This window comes from Phaenicophaeus curvirostris, chromosome 1 (genome assembly GCF_032191515.1).
Source record: "Phaenicophaeus curvirostris isolate KB17595 chromosome 1, BPBGC_Pcur_1.0, whole genome shotgun sequence".
Taxonomy (NCBI): Eukaryota; Metazoa; Chordata; class Aves; order Cuculiformes; family Cuculidae; genus Phaenicophaeus; species Phaenicophaeus curvirostris.
The window spans coordinates 36,752,139-36,766,326 of NC_091392.1; the positions used below are offsets into that span (position 1 = coordinate 36,752,139).

Genomic DNA, 14,188 nt, shown 5'->3' on the forward strand with positions numbered 1-14,188 from the left:
TAATTTATATACCTGCTCCTCAACAGTGGTCACTAGTCAACTTTGCTGTGGTTACAGGGGACCTTTTGTACAGCATTAGCAGGACAAGGTATGACCACACCAGGGAGAAAAACACCGAGGTGAGGAAAAAAATGCAAGCTGGACTTGTTCATATTTCCCATAGATGGGAGACTAACAAAAGAGACAATGGAGAAACTGCTATGCATAATTAAGAGCAGTATGTTTTGCCTCTGGGAGAAAGGAAGAATAAAATCCAACATAAGGCTTTTTCCAAAATGGAAACTGTGGGAGACAGGAATAGTCGTGCTGCTTCCTCAGTCCCTGTTAAAGAATTTAATTCCTTGGATGGTTCAGTGCAACTGCTTAAAAATATATCCAGGACTATTCTGAACTCTAGAGTCAGGTGATTTGATACCTTTTAACCTGTACCTTTAACCTTTTGCCTTGTGAAAGTCTGAGGCTTTCACAAGCTTCTAAAACAAGTATTTCGACATTGCATTTTTATTTCTGCTTAACCGTATGCTATCAATTTTCATTTCTCCTTGAGTGATGTAGCAGTCTTCCTTTAAGTAAAGAAAAATATTTAACAGCTGCTTGAAACAATGCTGCTCTTTTTATTTTGAGGCTCCAGTTTATAAAAACGATACCTGTCTACTGCAGCACCACAAGAAAAGGCAGCTCTGTATTACCTAGATACATCTTCCCGTAGTGCTCAAAGACGTCACTGACAGCCCAAGTGACGCTGCCATCGGGGTCATGGAAGCTTGACACAATGTCTCCTTTGTCATTTATTTCTAAGAACAAGCCGTGCTTGTGAAGAAAAATACTGTAGAATGAGAAAGGAATCACCTGTTTTGGAAAAAAAGAAAGGTACAAGGTTAACACTTCATTCACGGGGCAGGAGGAACCTGAATGACTAGAAAGGACAGTGCTAATAAATTGCTTTCCAGATTTTGGTCCAGATTCAGATGTTACTTAATCTTTTGGTAGCATCCACTGGGCTGCGTCTAAAGCTGCCAGTCCAGTAATGACTCACTGATCTTAAAGAACAGTCAGTGCCTTAAGTGCCTGTAGATGATGTTAGAACTTATTCCAGCTGCCAAAATCCACTGATTTTCTAAAAGCAGGAATAAGAGGAACTTGTGGGAACACAACTGAATCACCCACTTCAGTGTTTTTCCTGGGCAAGTTCTAGGAAAAAGGCGGCATGTTTCCTAGCAAAAGTAGCACGGTTAATCGTAACCAGATCCATGACTCTGGCGTGGCCAGAATGACTTTGCAGAGTCTTATAGCAGAATCCTCCCATGTTGCATAAAGAGTTCTTCACCTGCCTTGACAATCTTGTGTTGCTGTAAACAATGGGCTGAGGGCTTGCAGATCTGAACTGCTTTTATCAATACTGATTTTTCTACTTTTCAAATGGGTTCTCGGTATTGCCACAACAGTAAAACTGCTGTGTTTTAATATGTAAAAGAAACCAATCCTCAAACGTTCCAGAAAAATCAAAGTTAGGATGTGTTGGGATGCTGGCTAGTAAAGATTAAGCAGTTGTCTCTTGTGTTTCCTAGTGAGGAACAACAAGTACTTTAATATTTAAAAAAAAAAAAAGCATTGTTTGTGACATCAATAGTTAATACTGAACAGTGTCAAAGTTACCTTGGCAATAAATCTCTTCAGGAATGGATACGGCCCTAAAGCATCCAAAAAAGGAGGAAAGAAACCGGGCAGGCGAACAGTAGATATTCCAACTCGGTAAAAGCCTGTGTTTGATAACCTGATGTTGTCTGGATACCCAGGCAGGTTGTCCACAAAAACTTCCTTTTTTCCTGCATTTGCTCCGCTCACCCAATAGCTGCAATAAAGGGAATTTTATGTACGAGTTACGATGGCTGCTGCAAAACACAGCAAGCTCAACCATGCAGAAGAGCCATAATTTTGTTTTACGAAAGGTATTTTTCAAAATACAGAAAAGGGCTCTGCAGGAAGCAGTGAGGACAAAGAAGGATTAAACTTCGGTAGCAATGATTGGTCCAAAAATTCATCCTACATGGCCTTAAACTGGAGGGGCAAGATTTAGATCAAACAGTAGGAGGAATTTCTTCACCATGATGGGGGTGAGGCCCTGGCACAGGTTGCCCAGGGGAAGCTGTGGCTGCCCCATCCCTGGAGGTGTCCAAGGCCAGGCTGGATGGGGCCTTGAGCAGCCTGTGCTGGTGGGAGGTGTCCCTTCCAACCCAAGCTATTCTATGATTCTATCATAGCAACCCTGGTAACAGCACATCTTCAGTTCACATTTTTAGAAAAGAAAGAACAAGAACATGAAAATCATGCCTATAAATAAATTAAAAGCATGTAGCATAAACTAACATGTAGTATCTCATGTCTATGATGAGAATGATGTTTAACGTACCGTATGATTCTACATACGCTGGTTTCTGCTATCAGTATGTAATCTTCATATGGAGAGAGCGCGATCCCATTTGCCATGTACAAGCCACTGAGCACTGTTCTTCCTGTTTGTGTTACAGGGTCGTAGGCCAACAGGCGACCAAGATGGTTTGTTTCAATTACCTTAAACAATACATCTAATGAAAAGCTAGGCTATCAAAATACCTGTTTCAATTAGAATAGAAAATACTCAGAAGTTGTAGTAGCATAAATTAGATAGATAGCTAGATAAAATCAAAATTTTACAGAATAGCAGGTGGCACCTTTCTCATATCACTAAAGGAGCAAAGGTTTCCATTCATGTAATTTCCCAGGCTGATCATGATATTCAAGCAAAACCAAAGGAACATGTGGGTTAAAAAGCCCAGACTTTAAAAATATGTTATTCTGTAGTTCCTGCTCTAGCGAAATACTGAGGCCTATCAGGCTTCTGTGAGCAATTACAGCTTCTTAAAAATCAATCTGGAAAGCACTCGTGAGTGTTTTGCAAGTAAACAGCTGACATTTTACTTCTGATATGAAGTAATCTGAATGAGTTTCTTCTGATAAAAATGTGCGGCTTTGAATTATGTCTGCATGAGCCCTGTGACCAGGAAACTGCCTTTACATTTGTTGTTTATACTGGCAACCCCTTGTCAATTTTAAAATACAAAATGGCAGATAGTTTCTATTTTCTTCACTGAAGGGTTCTCAGGCACTGGCACAGCTGCCCGGGGGAGATGGCTGAGTCCCCATCCCTGGAGGTGTTTAAAAGACAGTTAGATGAAGCACTTAAGGATCTGGTTTAGTAGGGGACAGGTACAGTTGGACACGATGATCTCAACAGTCTTTTCCAGCCAAGCAATTCTATGATGTGCTGCCAAGCAATAACTGTGATTGGTTTAAGAAGCAGGAAGCAACACAAGAGATTTCAACTATTTGGGTTTTTTTTTTTTACCTTTAATAACTTCATTCTCAATTCCCACCCCTCAAATAGGTTTCCCTTCTTGTGGTTTTTTTGCCTTGCTTAATTTTATCCACCGTTCTGGTAGTAAAGACAAGACACAGCGTCGACTTCATGTCTGTGACTTCACTACATCTCATCTTCACAGTTTGTTTCAGATTCAGTTTTACTCAAAGGCCTGGACTTCACAGAAAAGATAACTTCAAGCACACCAGCCATTTCCCACGTTGCATTTACTGCAGTATAAAACCACGCTTGTAAAAAATCAGAAGGAATGAACATGTGAAAATGCAGACTGTACCATATCTCATGACAATTTCTTGCGGTAATCACACCCGCAGGTTTTTTTTTTTCGGGAGAGCAGCTACAGTCTAGCGCAGCCTGTCCTCTGCCTCAGGGCTAACACACTGCATTCATAGCATGCTTGGGTAAAACAAACACCATCAAAAAAATCTTCTCTTCTGCAGCCTGGTAGGCAGAGCTGCCAGCACAAAAATTAACACTCAAGTTACCTGAAGAAATGGCTACAGAGATTGCCGCATCTCACCTCGTATTTGTGATGTCGTCTTTCCCACTTGCTACTCGAATCCGTAAAATAAATCAATTTTGTCTTTGATATTTCTAATCCGTTTAGGAATTTGAAAGGCAGCCCATCCACACCTGGTGAACAAAAATGACTGCTGATTAAAATAAATACAAAACCACCAAGTGTTCAGATTGATTCAGATCCATGCAAGCTTAAGATTTCAGACATTGCAATTCCGTATCTCATAGTTAATGCTATCGCTATCCTTAATTCGTCTCAAGCTGAAGTCCAAGCTCCAAATTACTTTCATTTGCTGGGAAATATGTTCAGGCTGCAGCTCCACATAACTCATACCAAACCAAAAGCCTCTGACAAATATAACTACTTTTGTTTTCTTCTATTTTTTAAGCAAACCTTAAAAATACAAAGCCAATGGGCTTTCAATCAGCCTCACTCACTAGTATTGATCTTAACAGATTAAAGTGTCTAGATTTTCCAATTTATACATAGGCATGAGGACCAAACCCAAGATCAATATGCTTTCCCACTAATTGTAGCATCACCTTTTTCACTTGATAGCAGGAGGGTTTTCTCTCCTGTCCTCAGATTGACTTTGTAAAGACCTAAATAAGAATCCACCACAATCAGGTTACCATCCTGATCCATTCGGACTCCATGGGGGCGGCCACAGATTGGTTCATAGTCTGGAGTTCCTGGGATACAAACAGGAGGATGTAGAAAACCAGGAAAACAAGTAAATATATTATATATATAAAATAATAACTATATATAGTATATAATATATACTATATATATATAAAAATATATATATAAATAAAATATATATATATTATATATATTTTTTATATATATATAAAATATATATATAAGATATATATATAAATATATAGTATATATTTTATATAGTATGTAATATATATTTGTACATAATATAATATATTTATATATAATATAGTGTATATTATATAATATTATTTACAATATAAATATATAAAATCTGCACCAAAAATAAATGTAAACATTTCAGTGTATGTCTTACTCATGTACTGGTAGGGAAAGCAAATCCAGCCTCACAGTCCAGTTACTGGTGATGCACCAGGACACACTATTCTGAGTCTCTGATGCCTTTTTAAGATTTGAAAAGTTTCTGAAATACATTTTGACCCTGAGGCAGGAAAATAATTGGATAGAGTGTGTGTTGAGACCACCCTCTAAAGCTTTATATAGAAGGAGTTCCATAAAATGTTCTTTGTTTCCATGGCCAGTATGTCCAAGTCAGTCTCAAGTGCTGGAGAAGCGTGCTGTTACGCCTTAATCCTACCTGTGTGAGGAAAAACTACATGATAGCAGTAGGTTCCTCATACAAATTTGCATTAAAGAATCAGAAATTGTTAACAATAACAAAAACAGCACTTCAGTTGCTCATTCAGTGACATTTAGATGAACAGGTTTGTTGTCATTTTCACACCAAAACTGTTGCTCACCGCATCCAGGTACCTCCTGCCCCATCTGAGTAATGAAATGCAGCTGGTCCCCACTGATCATCCACAGTTTCCCATCCACGGTACCAGTGTAGATATTACCTTAAAATAAGTACATTAGAAGACTGTTTTAAAAGGGACCAAGACACATAAAGGAAGGATAATCATCGTTACTGTGAGCCCTTCCTTGCTCCTAATTTACATATTCTCTGCAAACACAGAGAGACAACAAAATGGAGAGGAAACCATACAGCTTACTTTAAATATATATTTATAAAGCAAAAAGAGCAATAATAAATTGGAGATAAGAAAAAATATGAATAGTTCATATGTTCATTTTATATAAACATAATAATATCATAACTATCGTAATACTATAACATATCACACATATATAAATGTAACGTATTTCTTCATGATGAGACTGATGAGACACTGGCACAGGTTGCCCAGGGACGCTGTGGCTGCCCCATCTCTGGAGGTGTTCAAGGTCAGGTTGGATGGGGCCTTGGGCAGCCCGGTCTACTGGGACGGTTGCAACTGGATGGGCTTTAAGGTCCCTTCCAATCCAAATCATTCTACGATTTCATGATATCTTACTATCATATCTTAATACTATCATACTAACATAATAAAGCTATCTTAGGACTCTCCTGGGTTAGCAGCAAAGGCATCAAGGGTGAGACTAAAGATTCACAGTGATATTCTCATGCTGTGAGAGAAAATCAGTGAAAGCATTAGCAGAGCTCACACAATCTGCCTTTCTGTCCTGAGGGCTATCAGCCAGCTAAAGTGCACAGTAGACGAAAGGGAAACATTACAACTGATCCAAAACAAGAAAGTGACCCTTCTCCTAGAACATTAAAATCCTAAGCAAAAAAAAACAAGTGCAGGTTGGGGTTTTCTTTAAGCTGTAATGTTTTGCTTTAGTTTTGAACCACCAGAACACCCCAAAAATGTGTAAGCTTGCATTAAAGGACTGAGCATTTTTTCCATTGGAAACGTGCTTAGCAGTTGCTTTCTTCTCTGCTTTCAAAATGTTTACATTAACAAGCCAAAAACCTCACAGGAAGTCTTCAAATCTTTTGACATTGTATCAAAACACCAAAAACTCCTGTGCAGAGTATCAAAGGCAGGACACTAGCAGTGACTAATGCCACCTTTGGAAACAGCTTCCTCCTTCCTTTTGGCTGGTCCGGGCTCTGCCACAGTGCAATATGCATGTGACCAGTCCTAGCCTTGCTGTTCAACAAAATACGCTTTTAGTGTAAAGTCTGTAAACTGGAAACATTTCTCTGATTTGCCTCCTCTTTCCATAGACTGAACTAAAGCAGGCATTATTTTCTTTACACGGCCAACATTTTTACCCTAGACTTATTTACATTTAAAAATGTGCAGTCACTTGGCCACATGTGTTAAAAGATGCTTCATAAAAGTTACGCTACCTTCCCGTGCCAGTATTACTAAAAAAACCAGAGATTCTGACTTTGTCTGATGAGCATGTGCACCAGGCGAGAGAAAAAATGTCTAACATCTGCTCACTCACATCTATGGAAAAATGGTACGAGCAAATAGGACAGATTCTCAAAGTATCGCCTGTCAGAACTGGATTAAAAGAATTGTCTAGGATTACTGGCATACAGAAAGCACCTGTTTATCCGAAGGGAGAAATTCACAGCCACTACCCAATACCACAACTTTGCCTGGGAAGAAACAGAGGCTCAACTTTGCTGTCATTAAATATACTGGCATTCTAACGCCTCTAAAGGCATGTTGCAAACAGCTGAAATTTCTCATTACATACCAGATTCTGTATTTAAAGAGATAAATCTTAGAGTTGTAATGCTATTTTCTACCATGCTATGCACTAGGCTATGATGCCATACTTAGATTTATACAGTTACTTGCACTAGACTTCTCTCATGGGTATTTTTAGTAAAGAGAAATAAACAAACAAAAATACCCAAAACAAAACAAAAAAAAACCAAAACAGAACTACTCTAGTTACCCATAATATCCTGCCTTTTTCACACAGAAAAAAGCATTTACCTGAATCAGGCAACATCATCACAACACTTACTACAACATTGGTCACATTGCATGATTTCAAGTGGCTGAATCAGTCTCCTAAACTGTCTTTAAATTCAGGGAAAATCCATGTTAGAACTAACACACTCAGGAAAAATAGAACCCAAACAGTGTTCTATACAGCATCATGTAAGAGGTTAGACTGGGCAACACCGAGCATTTGCAGCGTTAGTCCTCATATTTAAAATACACTCTGTAAAACTCATTTTGAATGCCATCCTTGCTGAATTTTGTGGAGGAAAAGGCGGAGAACAAAAAGTTCAAAAAAGACAATTTATGACAGCACCTTTGAAGCAAGCAGGAAGGAACAGCTTTGAGAAGACATTTGCTCGGAATGGGTGCCTCAATGCAAGGTGTTGAGCCAAGTCCCTTCCAGGCCTATGGTGCTACAATGGACAATGCTTCTATTTCAGCTTGCACAATAGCAAACGAACACTCCTGGCTATTACCTCTTGCCTCTGTAGCACACAAAAACACATGGTATCACTCAGATAAACATAGAATCATGGAATCATAGAATACTTTGGGTTGGAAGGGATCTTAAAGCCCATCCAGTTCCAACCCCTCTGCCATGGGCAGGGACACCTCCCACCAGACCAGGCTGCCCAAGGCACCATCCAGCCTGGCCTTGAACACCTCCAGGGATGGGGCAGCACAGCTTCCCTGCGCAACTTGTGCCAGTGTTTCACCACTCTCATGGTGAAGAAATTCTTCCTTATGTCTAGTCTTAATCTGCCCCTCTCCAGTTTATACCCATTGCCCCTCGTCCTATCACTACATGCTTCTGTAAGCAGTCCCTCCCCAGCTTTCCTGTAGCCCCTTCAGGTACTGGAAGGTCGCTATAAGGTCTCCTCGGAGCCTTCTCTTCTCCAGGCTGAACAACCTCAACTCTCTCAGCCTGTCCTCGTACAGGAGATGCTCCAGCCCTCTGATAGCCTCTGTAGCCTCCTCTGGACCCATTCCAACAGCTCCATATCCTTCTTATGTTGAGGATCCCAGAACAGGACACAATACTCCAGGTGAGGTTTCACTAGAGAGGAATAGAGGGACAGAATCACTTCCCTCAACCTGCTGGCCATGCTTCACATGTCCTAGGTTATCAATATTTCCTTGAAAAAAATGCCAGAAAGCTAGCACCAGCAATAAGGGACCTACCTGGCTCAAACTGCTCTGGACTGGAAGTTGCCTACTTCACTGTACTGGGAGTTTCCTACTTCTCTGGACTGGTTACTACAGGAATGTATTTTATCCACTCACACATCAAGAGGAAAACAATTCCTCCAAAACAAGTCCAGAGTTCACAGTCCCGTGTCCTAAACAGAAGACCACAGTCTCTCTCCTCTCTTTGGCTTGAACTTTCATCGCAGTCCCTATGTTGTTCACATGCTGGGCAAGAGATTTCTTGGAAAGATGGAAAACATGCTACTCTGCAACGCTTCAGCCCTACGCTTCCCACCATCTGTAAGGTTCCTGCAACTACCATTTTGCCCCCTCACAGCTGCCACACAACCAAGATAAGTTATGTGGGTCAGTAAGAAGAGGTTTTTATACAACAGGGAAAAGTCTTCTATGTTCCAAGCTGCTCTAAAAATGTGGGTTTGGTAACTACACAAATTTTAAACCTACTTCATTTGCCTCCTTCTTTGTCACTGTGTTCAATAACAGCTTTTGGACTCTCAACAGTGTTGAACTCTGTAACTGAACTTGACCAGTAAGTTAACACTGCTTTTGGAGACTTGAAATGGAAAAAAAACCCAAACAAGGCAACTTTATCACTAGGTCTATGTTGAAAGCCCAAGCTTAGAGTCACATTTGGAGGAATTCCCACAGAAATTTTTAGCTGGTTTTGCATGCAGCTTTTAAAGAATATACTATTTTACACACTTAATAAAATTATATTTTAATACAACTTCTACATATTGCCAGTTTGTGGTTCTGTGTTTTTTCATAGCATTAGGACATTTTCTGTGTCCTTGGAAGCAGCAGACAACAAAATACTCTGGAATATTTCTACTGAAACGTTCACAAATGTGGAGATACAGAAGGACATAGAATTATCTTCATAGTTTTGCAGCAATCATTTACCAAACACTCCTGGGTGGGATTTTTTTCTATTTTTCTTTCTACTGTTTTCTTTTCTTTTTCTTTTCTTTTGGATTTAAAGTTCTTAAATGGATCTTAGCAGATGAGGCAGGTTTATTAGATGTATAACCTGTAGCAGATGGATAACTTTACCCATTTGGAAATTATGTACTTGCCTTCACCATCAACGGTAAAAGACTCGGGACCTTTCAGCTGGCCTGTGAAGATTCTTTGTCCACTCTGAAGCTTTCTATTCACTTGCAATGGTCCAACTAAGGCAGGAGGTGGCTTTTCAAAACTGCACCAAATGAATTATAAATAAGATGTGAGAAACAGGACCACATTGGACAAAAAAATTATTTGAGGGGAAACTAATAAGACTTTATTCCAGAGATACAAGTAACAAAGTATTATCTTTTTTTAAAAGAATTAGTTAAAACTATTAGTATTCATTAAAACTATTACTTCAAACTGAATTAAAAATCCTGTGGAGCTTGTGGGCCCAAGATAAAAAGAATAGAGACTTTTCAGATGTATTTTTTCTGAAATCGGTACAAACACAAAATTGGCATCATCCCAGTCTTATTCCCTGACATCAGTCAGAGATCTGCTAACAATTTCTCTACACGTATGCAGGAATACTGCATTATTTTGCTTGAAATTCCCTTTTTAAAAATGTGTTATTTTCCAGTTTTATATAAGCAACACAATTTCTTCCCACATATGAACTTAAGCAGCATGCTTTATATGCTCCTGCAGGATGAAAAGTACAGGAGACGTTTTGAAAGCACAGGTTATTCCCTGACAAACACAAGTATGCTATGGAACATCAAAATTAAGCAGGGGAACATACATGAACGGCTCTGGATCAATAGGAGATGGCAAAAAGTAAACACTAGCAAAAGTCACAAGGACTGCAGCTGGAAACGCCCATGCTGGGAACCTGGGGGAAAAAGAAAACAATTTTATACTCATGCATATCCAGGAGGAGGGCAAGAGGGGAGAAAGAAGAGAAAAAAATTTTGCAAAAGTTAAAATATTTCAGTGCTAAAAGTTAAGACTGAAGGAGAACAAAGCAGACTGCAATGGATGCTGCCATAGAGAGGAGTGGCCCGGCTGCTCCATGAGCAGCATTGTGGTTCTGCTCTGCCTCTGCACAGAGCTTGTCCGGTCTCCGTATGGGCGAATAGCTGAAAACCACAAGATTTCATAGAATCAGAATCACCAGGTTGGAAAAGACCTCTTGGATCATCAAGTCCAACCATTCCTATCTGCCACTAAACCACTTCTTCTACTGAGTTCTGTTTCTAGTAGTTCGTACCTGTTGTGGGCAGAGCCACAAGCCCAGTTGCTTGTATGGCGAGTGACTTTGCTGACCCTAGTGCATTTAAGGCCTTTTACCAACCTTATCCTGGCTGACCCTTGGGAGCGCTCGCTGTTAACAGGTTTTACCAAGTGCACACAAAGTGATAATGTGGTGGTTGCACGTGTGAAGTTATGGGGTCTCACATCAACCAGCCTGCAAGGAACCAGTCAAACAATTATTGATACAGAGCTGCAATGCCCTGGGAAGAGCAACAGAGAGACCAGAGCAAACCGCAAAGTAGAAACATAGAATTGTTTGGTTGGGTAAGACCACTACCTAGTCCAACCATATCTGTCCACTACTAAACCACATCCCCGAGCACCTTGTCTGCTTGTCTTTTAAACCCCTTCAGGGATGGGGACTCCACCACTGCCCTGAGCAGCCTCTGACAGTGCCAGAGAACCTTTTCAGTGAAGAAATGTTTCCCAATTCCCAATGTAAACCTCCCCTGGTGCAACTTGAAGCCATTCCTTCCCATCCTATCCCATGCCCCTTGGGAGAAGAGACCAGCACCCACCTCTCCATAACCTCCTTTCCAGGGGCTGCAGAGCGCAAGGACAAAGTCATTCAATTAGAATCACAGAATCACTAGGTTGGAAAGGACCTCTTAGATCATCAAGTCCAACTATTCCCACCTGCCACTAAACCCTGTCCCTACTTCACCCATCTTTTAAATCCCTCCAGGGACGGTGACCCAACCACCTCCCTGGGCAGCCTGTTCCAGTGCCCAATGACCCTTTCTGTGAAGAATTAGGGAGGATTATGTAAGAAACACTCATTCACTGGTAAAATATTGAAAAGGACAAAGTCTCCGAAGCAAAGGCAATAATATTTTTATTTGACAATTCAGCGCTGAATTGGATGCCCTTCTGAAAAAGGCATAATACAAAAGCAGTGGGGATACAGACTAGTTTTAGACAAAGAACCATATAAATCTTCAAAAAATGGTCATTATTTTTTTGGATTAGCCAACCATGTCTGGAGATTCCCCTCAGGTTATCTCCTACAACAGCTGCATCTCACAAGGCAACTAAGCATATTGATACACTCTCATAGGCTTAAAACTGCCTCTTAGCCTAAACCAGCTACACCTTACCAGGCAGATTTATATGATGAGACGATTAAACGTACAAACCACCTGCAGGAAAGCTTATCAACCAATTCTCACAATTAATTAGGAAAAATTAGGGAGGATTCAGCCGCTTTTACGAAACACAAAATAAGTAACCAGAAAAGTAAAGTTTTTAAAGGAAAGCACTAAAAAAAGCCTTTAAAGGCCGTGAGATAAGAAGGCGTCTTCTCGGAAGGGGGGACCCGCGGTGCCGCCCCCAGCTCCCTCACCTCAGCCGCCTCGCGTTTCCCCAAGAGCTTTTTTTTTTTTTTTATAGGAAGAAACCGCCCTCCCGCGGCTGTTCCCAGCCCCCCGAGGCCGGACGGTGCCCGCTCCGAGCCCCGGTGCCCAAGCCGAGCGCCGCCCGGCCCTACCCGCCGCCTCCCCGGGACGGAGCCCGCCCGGCCCGCTCCCCCTCACATGGCGCTGACATGGCGGCCCGGCCCCGGCTCCTCCTCCTGAGGGCGGGGCGAGGAGGGGCCGCGGAGGGCGGGAAGCGCGTTTCTCTGTTTGGTTTTTGATTTTCCCTTGTATTTGAGAAAATCGATTCGGTTTCTGTTTTATTCTTGACTGCTAAATACGAGATAGGGGATGCATACACTAAAATCCATCTGTTCCTCCAGGAAAAGGAGGGCTCAGTGCTGGGTCCAGCCCTGTTCAATGTCTTCATCAATGATCTGGAGGAAGGCATCGAGTGCACCCTTAGCAAGTTTGCGGACGACACTAAGCTGGGTGGAAGTGTTGATCTGCTGGAGGGTAGGGAGGCTCTGCAAAGGGATCTGAACAGGCTGGACCGCTGGGCTGAGTCCAATGGCCTGAGGTTTAACAAGGCCAAAGGCCGGGTCCTGCACTTGGGGCACAACAACCCTGTGCAGTGCTACAGACTAGGAGAAGTCTGTCTAGAAACCTGCCTGGAGGAGAGGGACCTGGGGGTGTTGGTTGACAGCAACTGAACATGAGCCAGCAGTGTGCCCAGGTGGCCAAGAAGGCCAATGGCATCAGAAACGGCGTGACCAGCAGGTCCAGGGAGGTTATTCTCCCTCTGTACTCGGCACTGGTGAGACCGCTCCTCGAATCCTGTGTTCAGTTCTGGGCCCCTCACCACAAGAAGGATGTTGAGGCTCTGGAGCGAGTCCAGAGTAGAAGCTGGGGAAGGGGTTGGAGAACAAGTCTTAAGAGCAGCGGCTGAGAGAGCTGGGGTTGTTTAGCCTGGAGAAGAGGAGGCTGAGGGGAGACCTCACTGCTCTCTACAACTACCTGAAAGGACGTTGTAGAGAGGAGGGTGCTGGCCTCTTCTCCCAGGTGACAGGGGACAGGACAAGAGGGAATGGCCTCAAGCTCTGCCAGGGGAGATTTAGGCTGGACATTAGGAAAAAATTCTTCACAGAAAGGGTCATTGGGCACTGGCACAGGCTGCCCAGGGAGGTGGTTGATTCACCTTCCCTGGAGGTGTTTAAAGCACAGGTGGACGAGGTGCTGAGGAGAATGGTTTAGTGTTTGATAGGAATGGTTGGACTCGATGATCTGGTGGGTCTCTCCCAACCTGGTTATTCTATGAAAATTTGAATTCGTGCTTAAAGCAAGCTGTGTCTCCGCACACAGCCGCCCACTACAAGGAATTGTCCAAGGGATTGTTTAGTCTGGAGAAAAGGCATAATAGAATCACCAGGTTGGAAAACACCTCATCGAGTCCAACCATTCCTATCAAACACTAAGCCATGTCCCTCAGCACCTCATCCACACGTCCCTTAAACACCTCCAGGGATGGTGACTCAACCACCTCCCTGGGCAGCCTCTGCCAGTGCCCAGTGACCCTTTCCGTGAAAAAATTTTTCCTGATGTCAAGTCTGAACCTCCCGACTCAAGGAGACCTTCTTGCTCCCCACAACTACCTGAAAGGCTGTAGCAAGGTGGGGGTTGGACCTTTCTCCCTTGTAGCGACTGACAGGTAAATGGCCTCAGGATGCACCAGGGGAGATGTAGATTGGGTATCAGGAAGAATTTATTTACTGAAAGAGTTGTCAGGCATTGGAGTGAGCTGCCCAGGGAGGTGGTTGAGTCACCGTCCCCAGAGAAGCTCAGAAGTCGAGTAGTACTTAGGGACATGGTTCTAGTGGCAGAC

The 14,188-nt window shown here is 42.2% G+C and overlaps 1 protein-coding gene across 3 annotated transcripts; it reads right to left on the reverse strand.

Moving 5' to 3' along the window:
* Positions 1 to 11: 11 nt before the first annotated feature.
* Positions 12 to 12,505, reverse strand: LOC138718621 (adipocyte plasma membrane-associated protein-like). 3 transcript variants are annotated; one of them, XM_069853130.1, is made up of 9 exons: positions 12,487 to 12,505; positions 10,443 to 10,532; positions 9,766 to 9,887; positions 5,423 to 5,521; positions 4,481 to 4,630; positions 3,939 to 4,051; positions 2,411 to 2,571; positions 1,657 to 1,852; positions 12 to 849 (listed from the first exon to the last, which is right to left on the reverse strand). In XM_069853130.1, coding segments are annotated over exons 1-9 (1,131 nt in total). In that variant the 5' UTR covers positions 12,489 to 12,505; the 3' UTR covers positions 12 to 651. The 3 variants fall into 3 exon arrangements, with proteins under 3 accessions (XP_069709231.1, XP_069709224.1, XP_069709239.1); XM_069853123.1 differs by lacking the exon at positions 12,487 to 12,505 and adding an exon at positions 11,473 to 11,495; XM_069853138.1 differs by lacking the exons at positions 10,443 to 10,532; positions 12,487 to 12,505 and having other exon boundaries at positions 9,743 to 9,887.
* Positions 12,506 to 14,188: the final 1,683 nt, after the last annotated feature.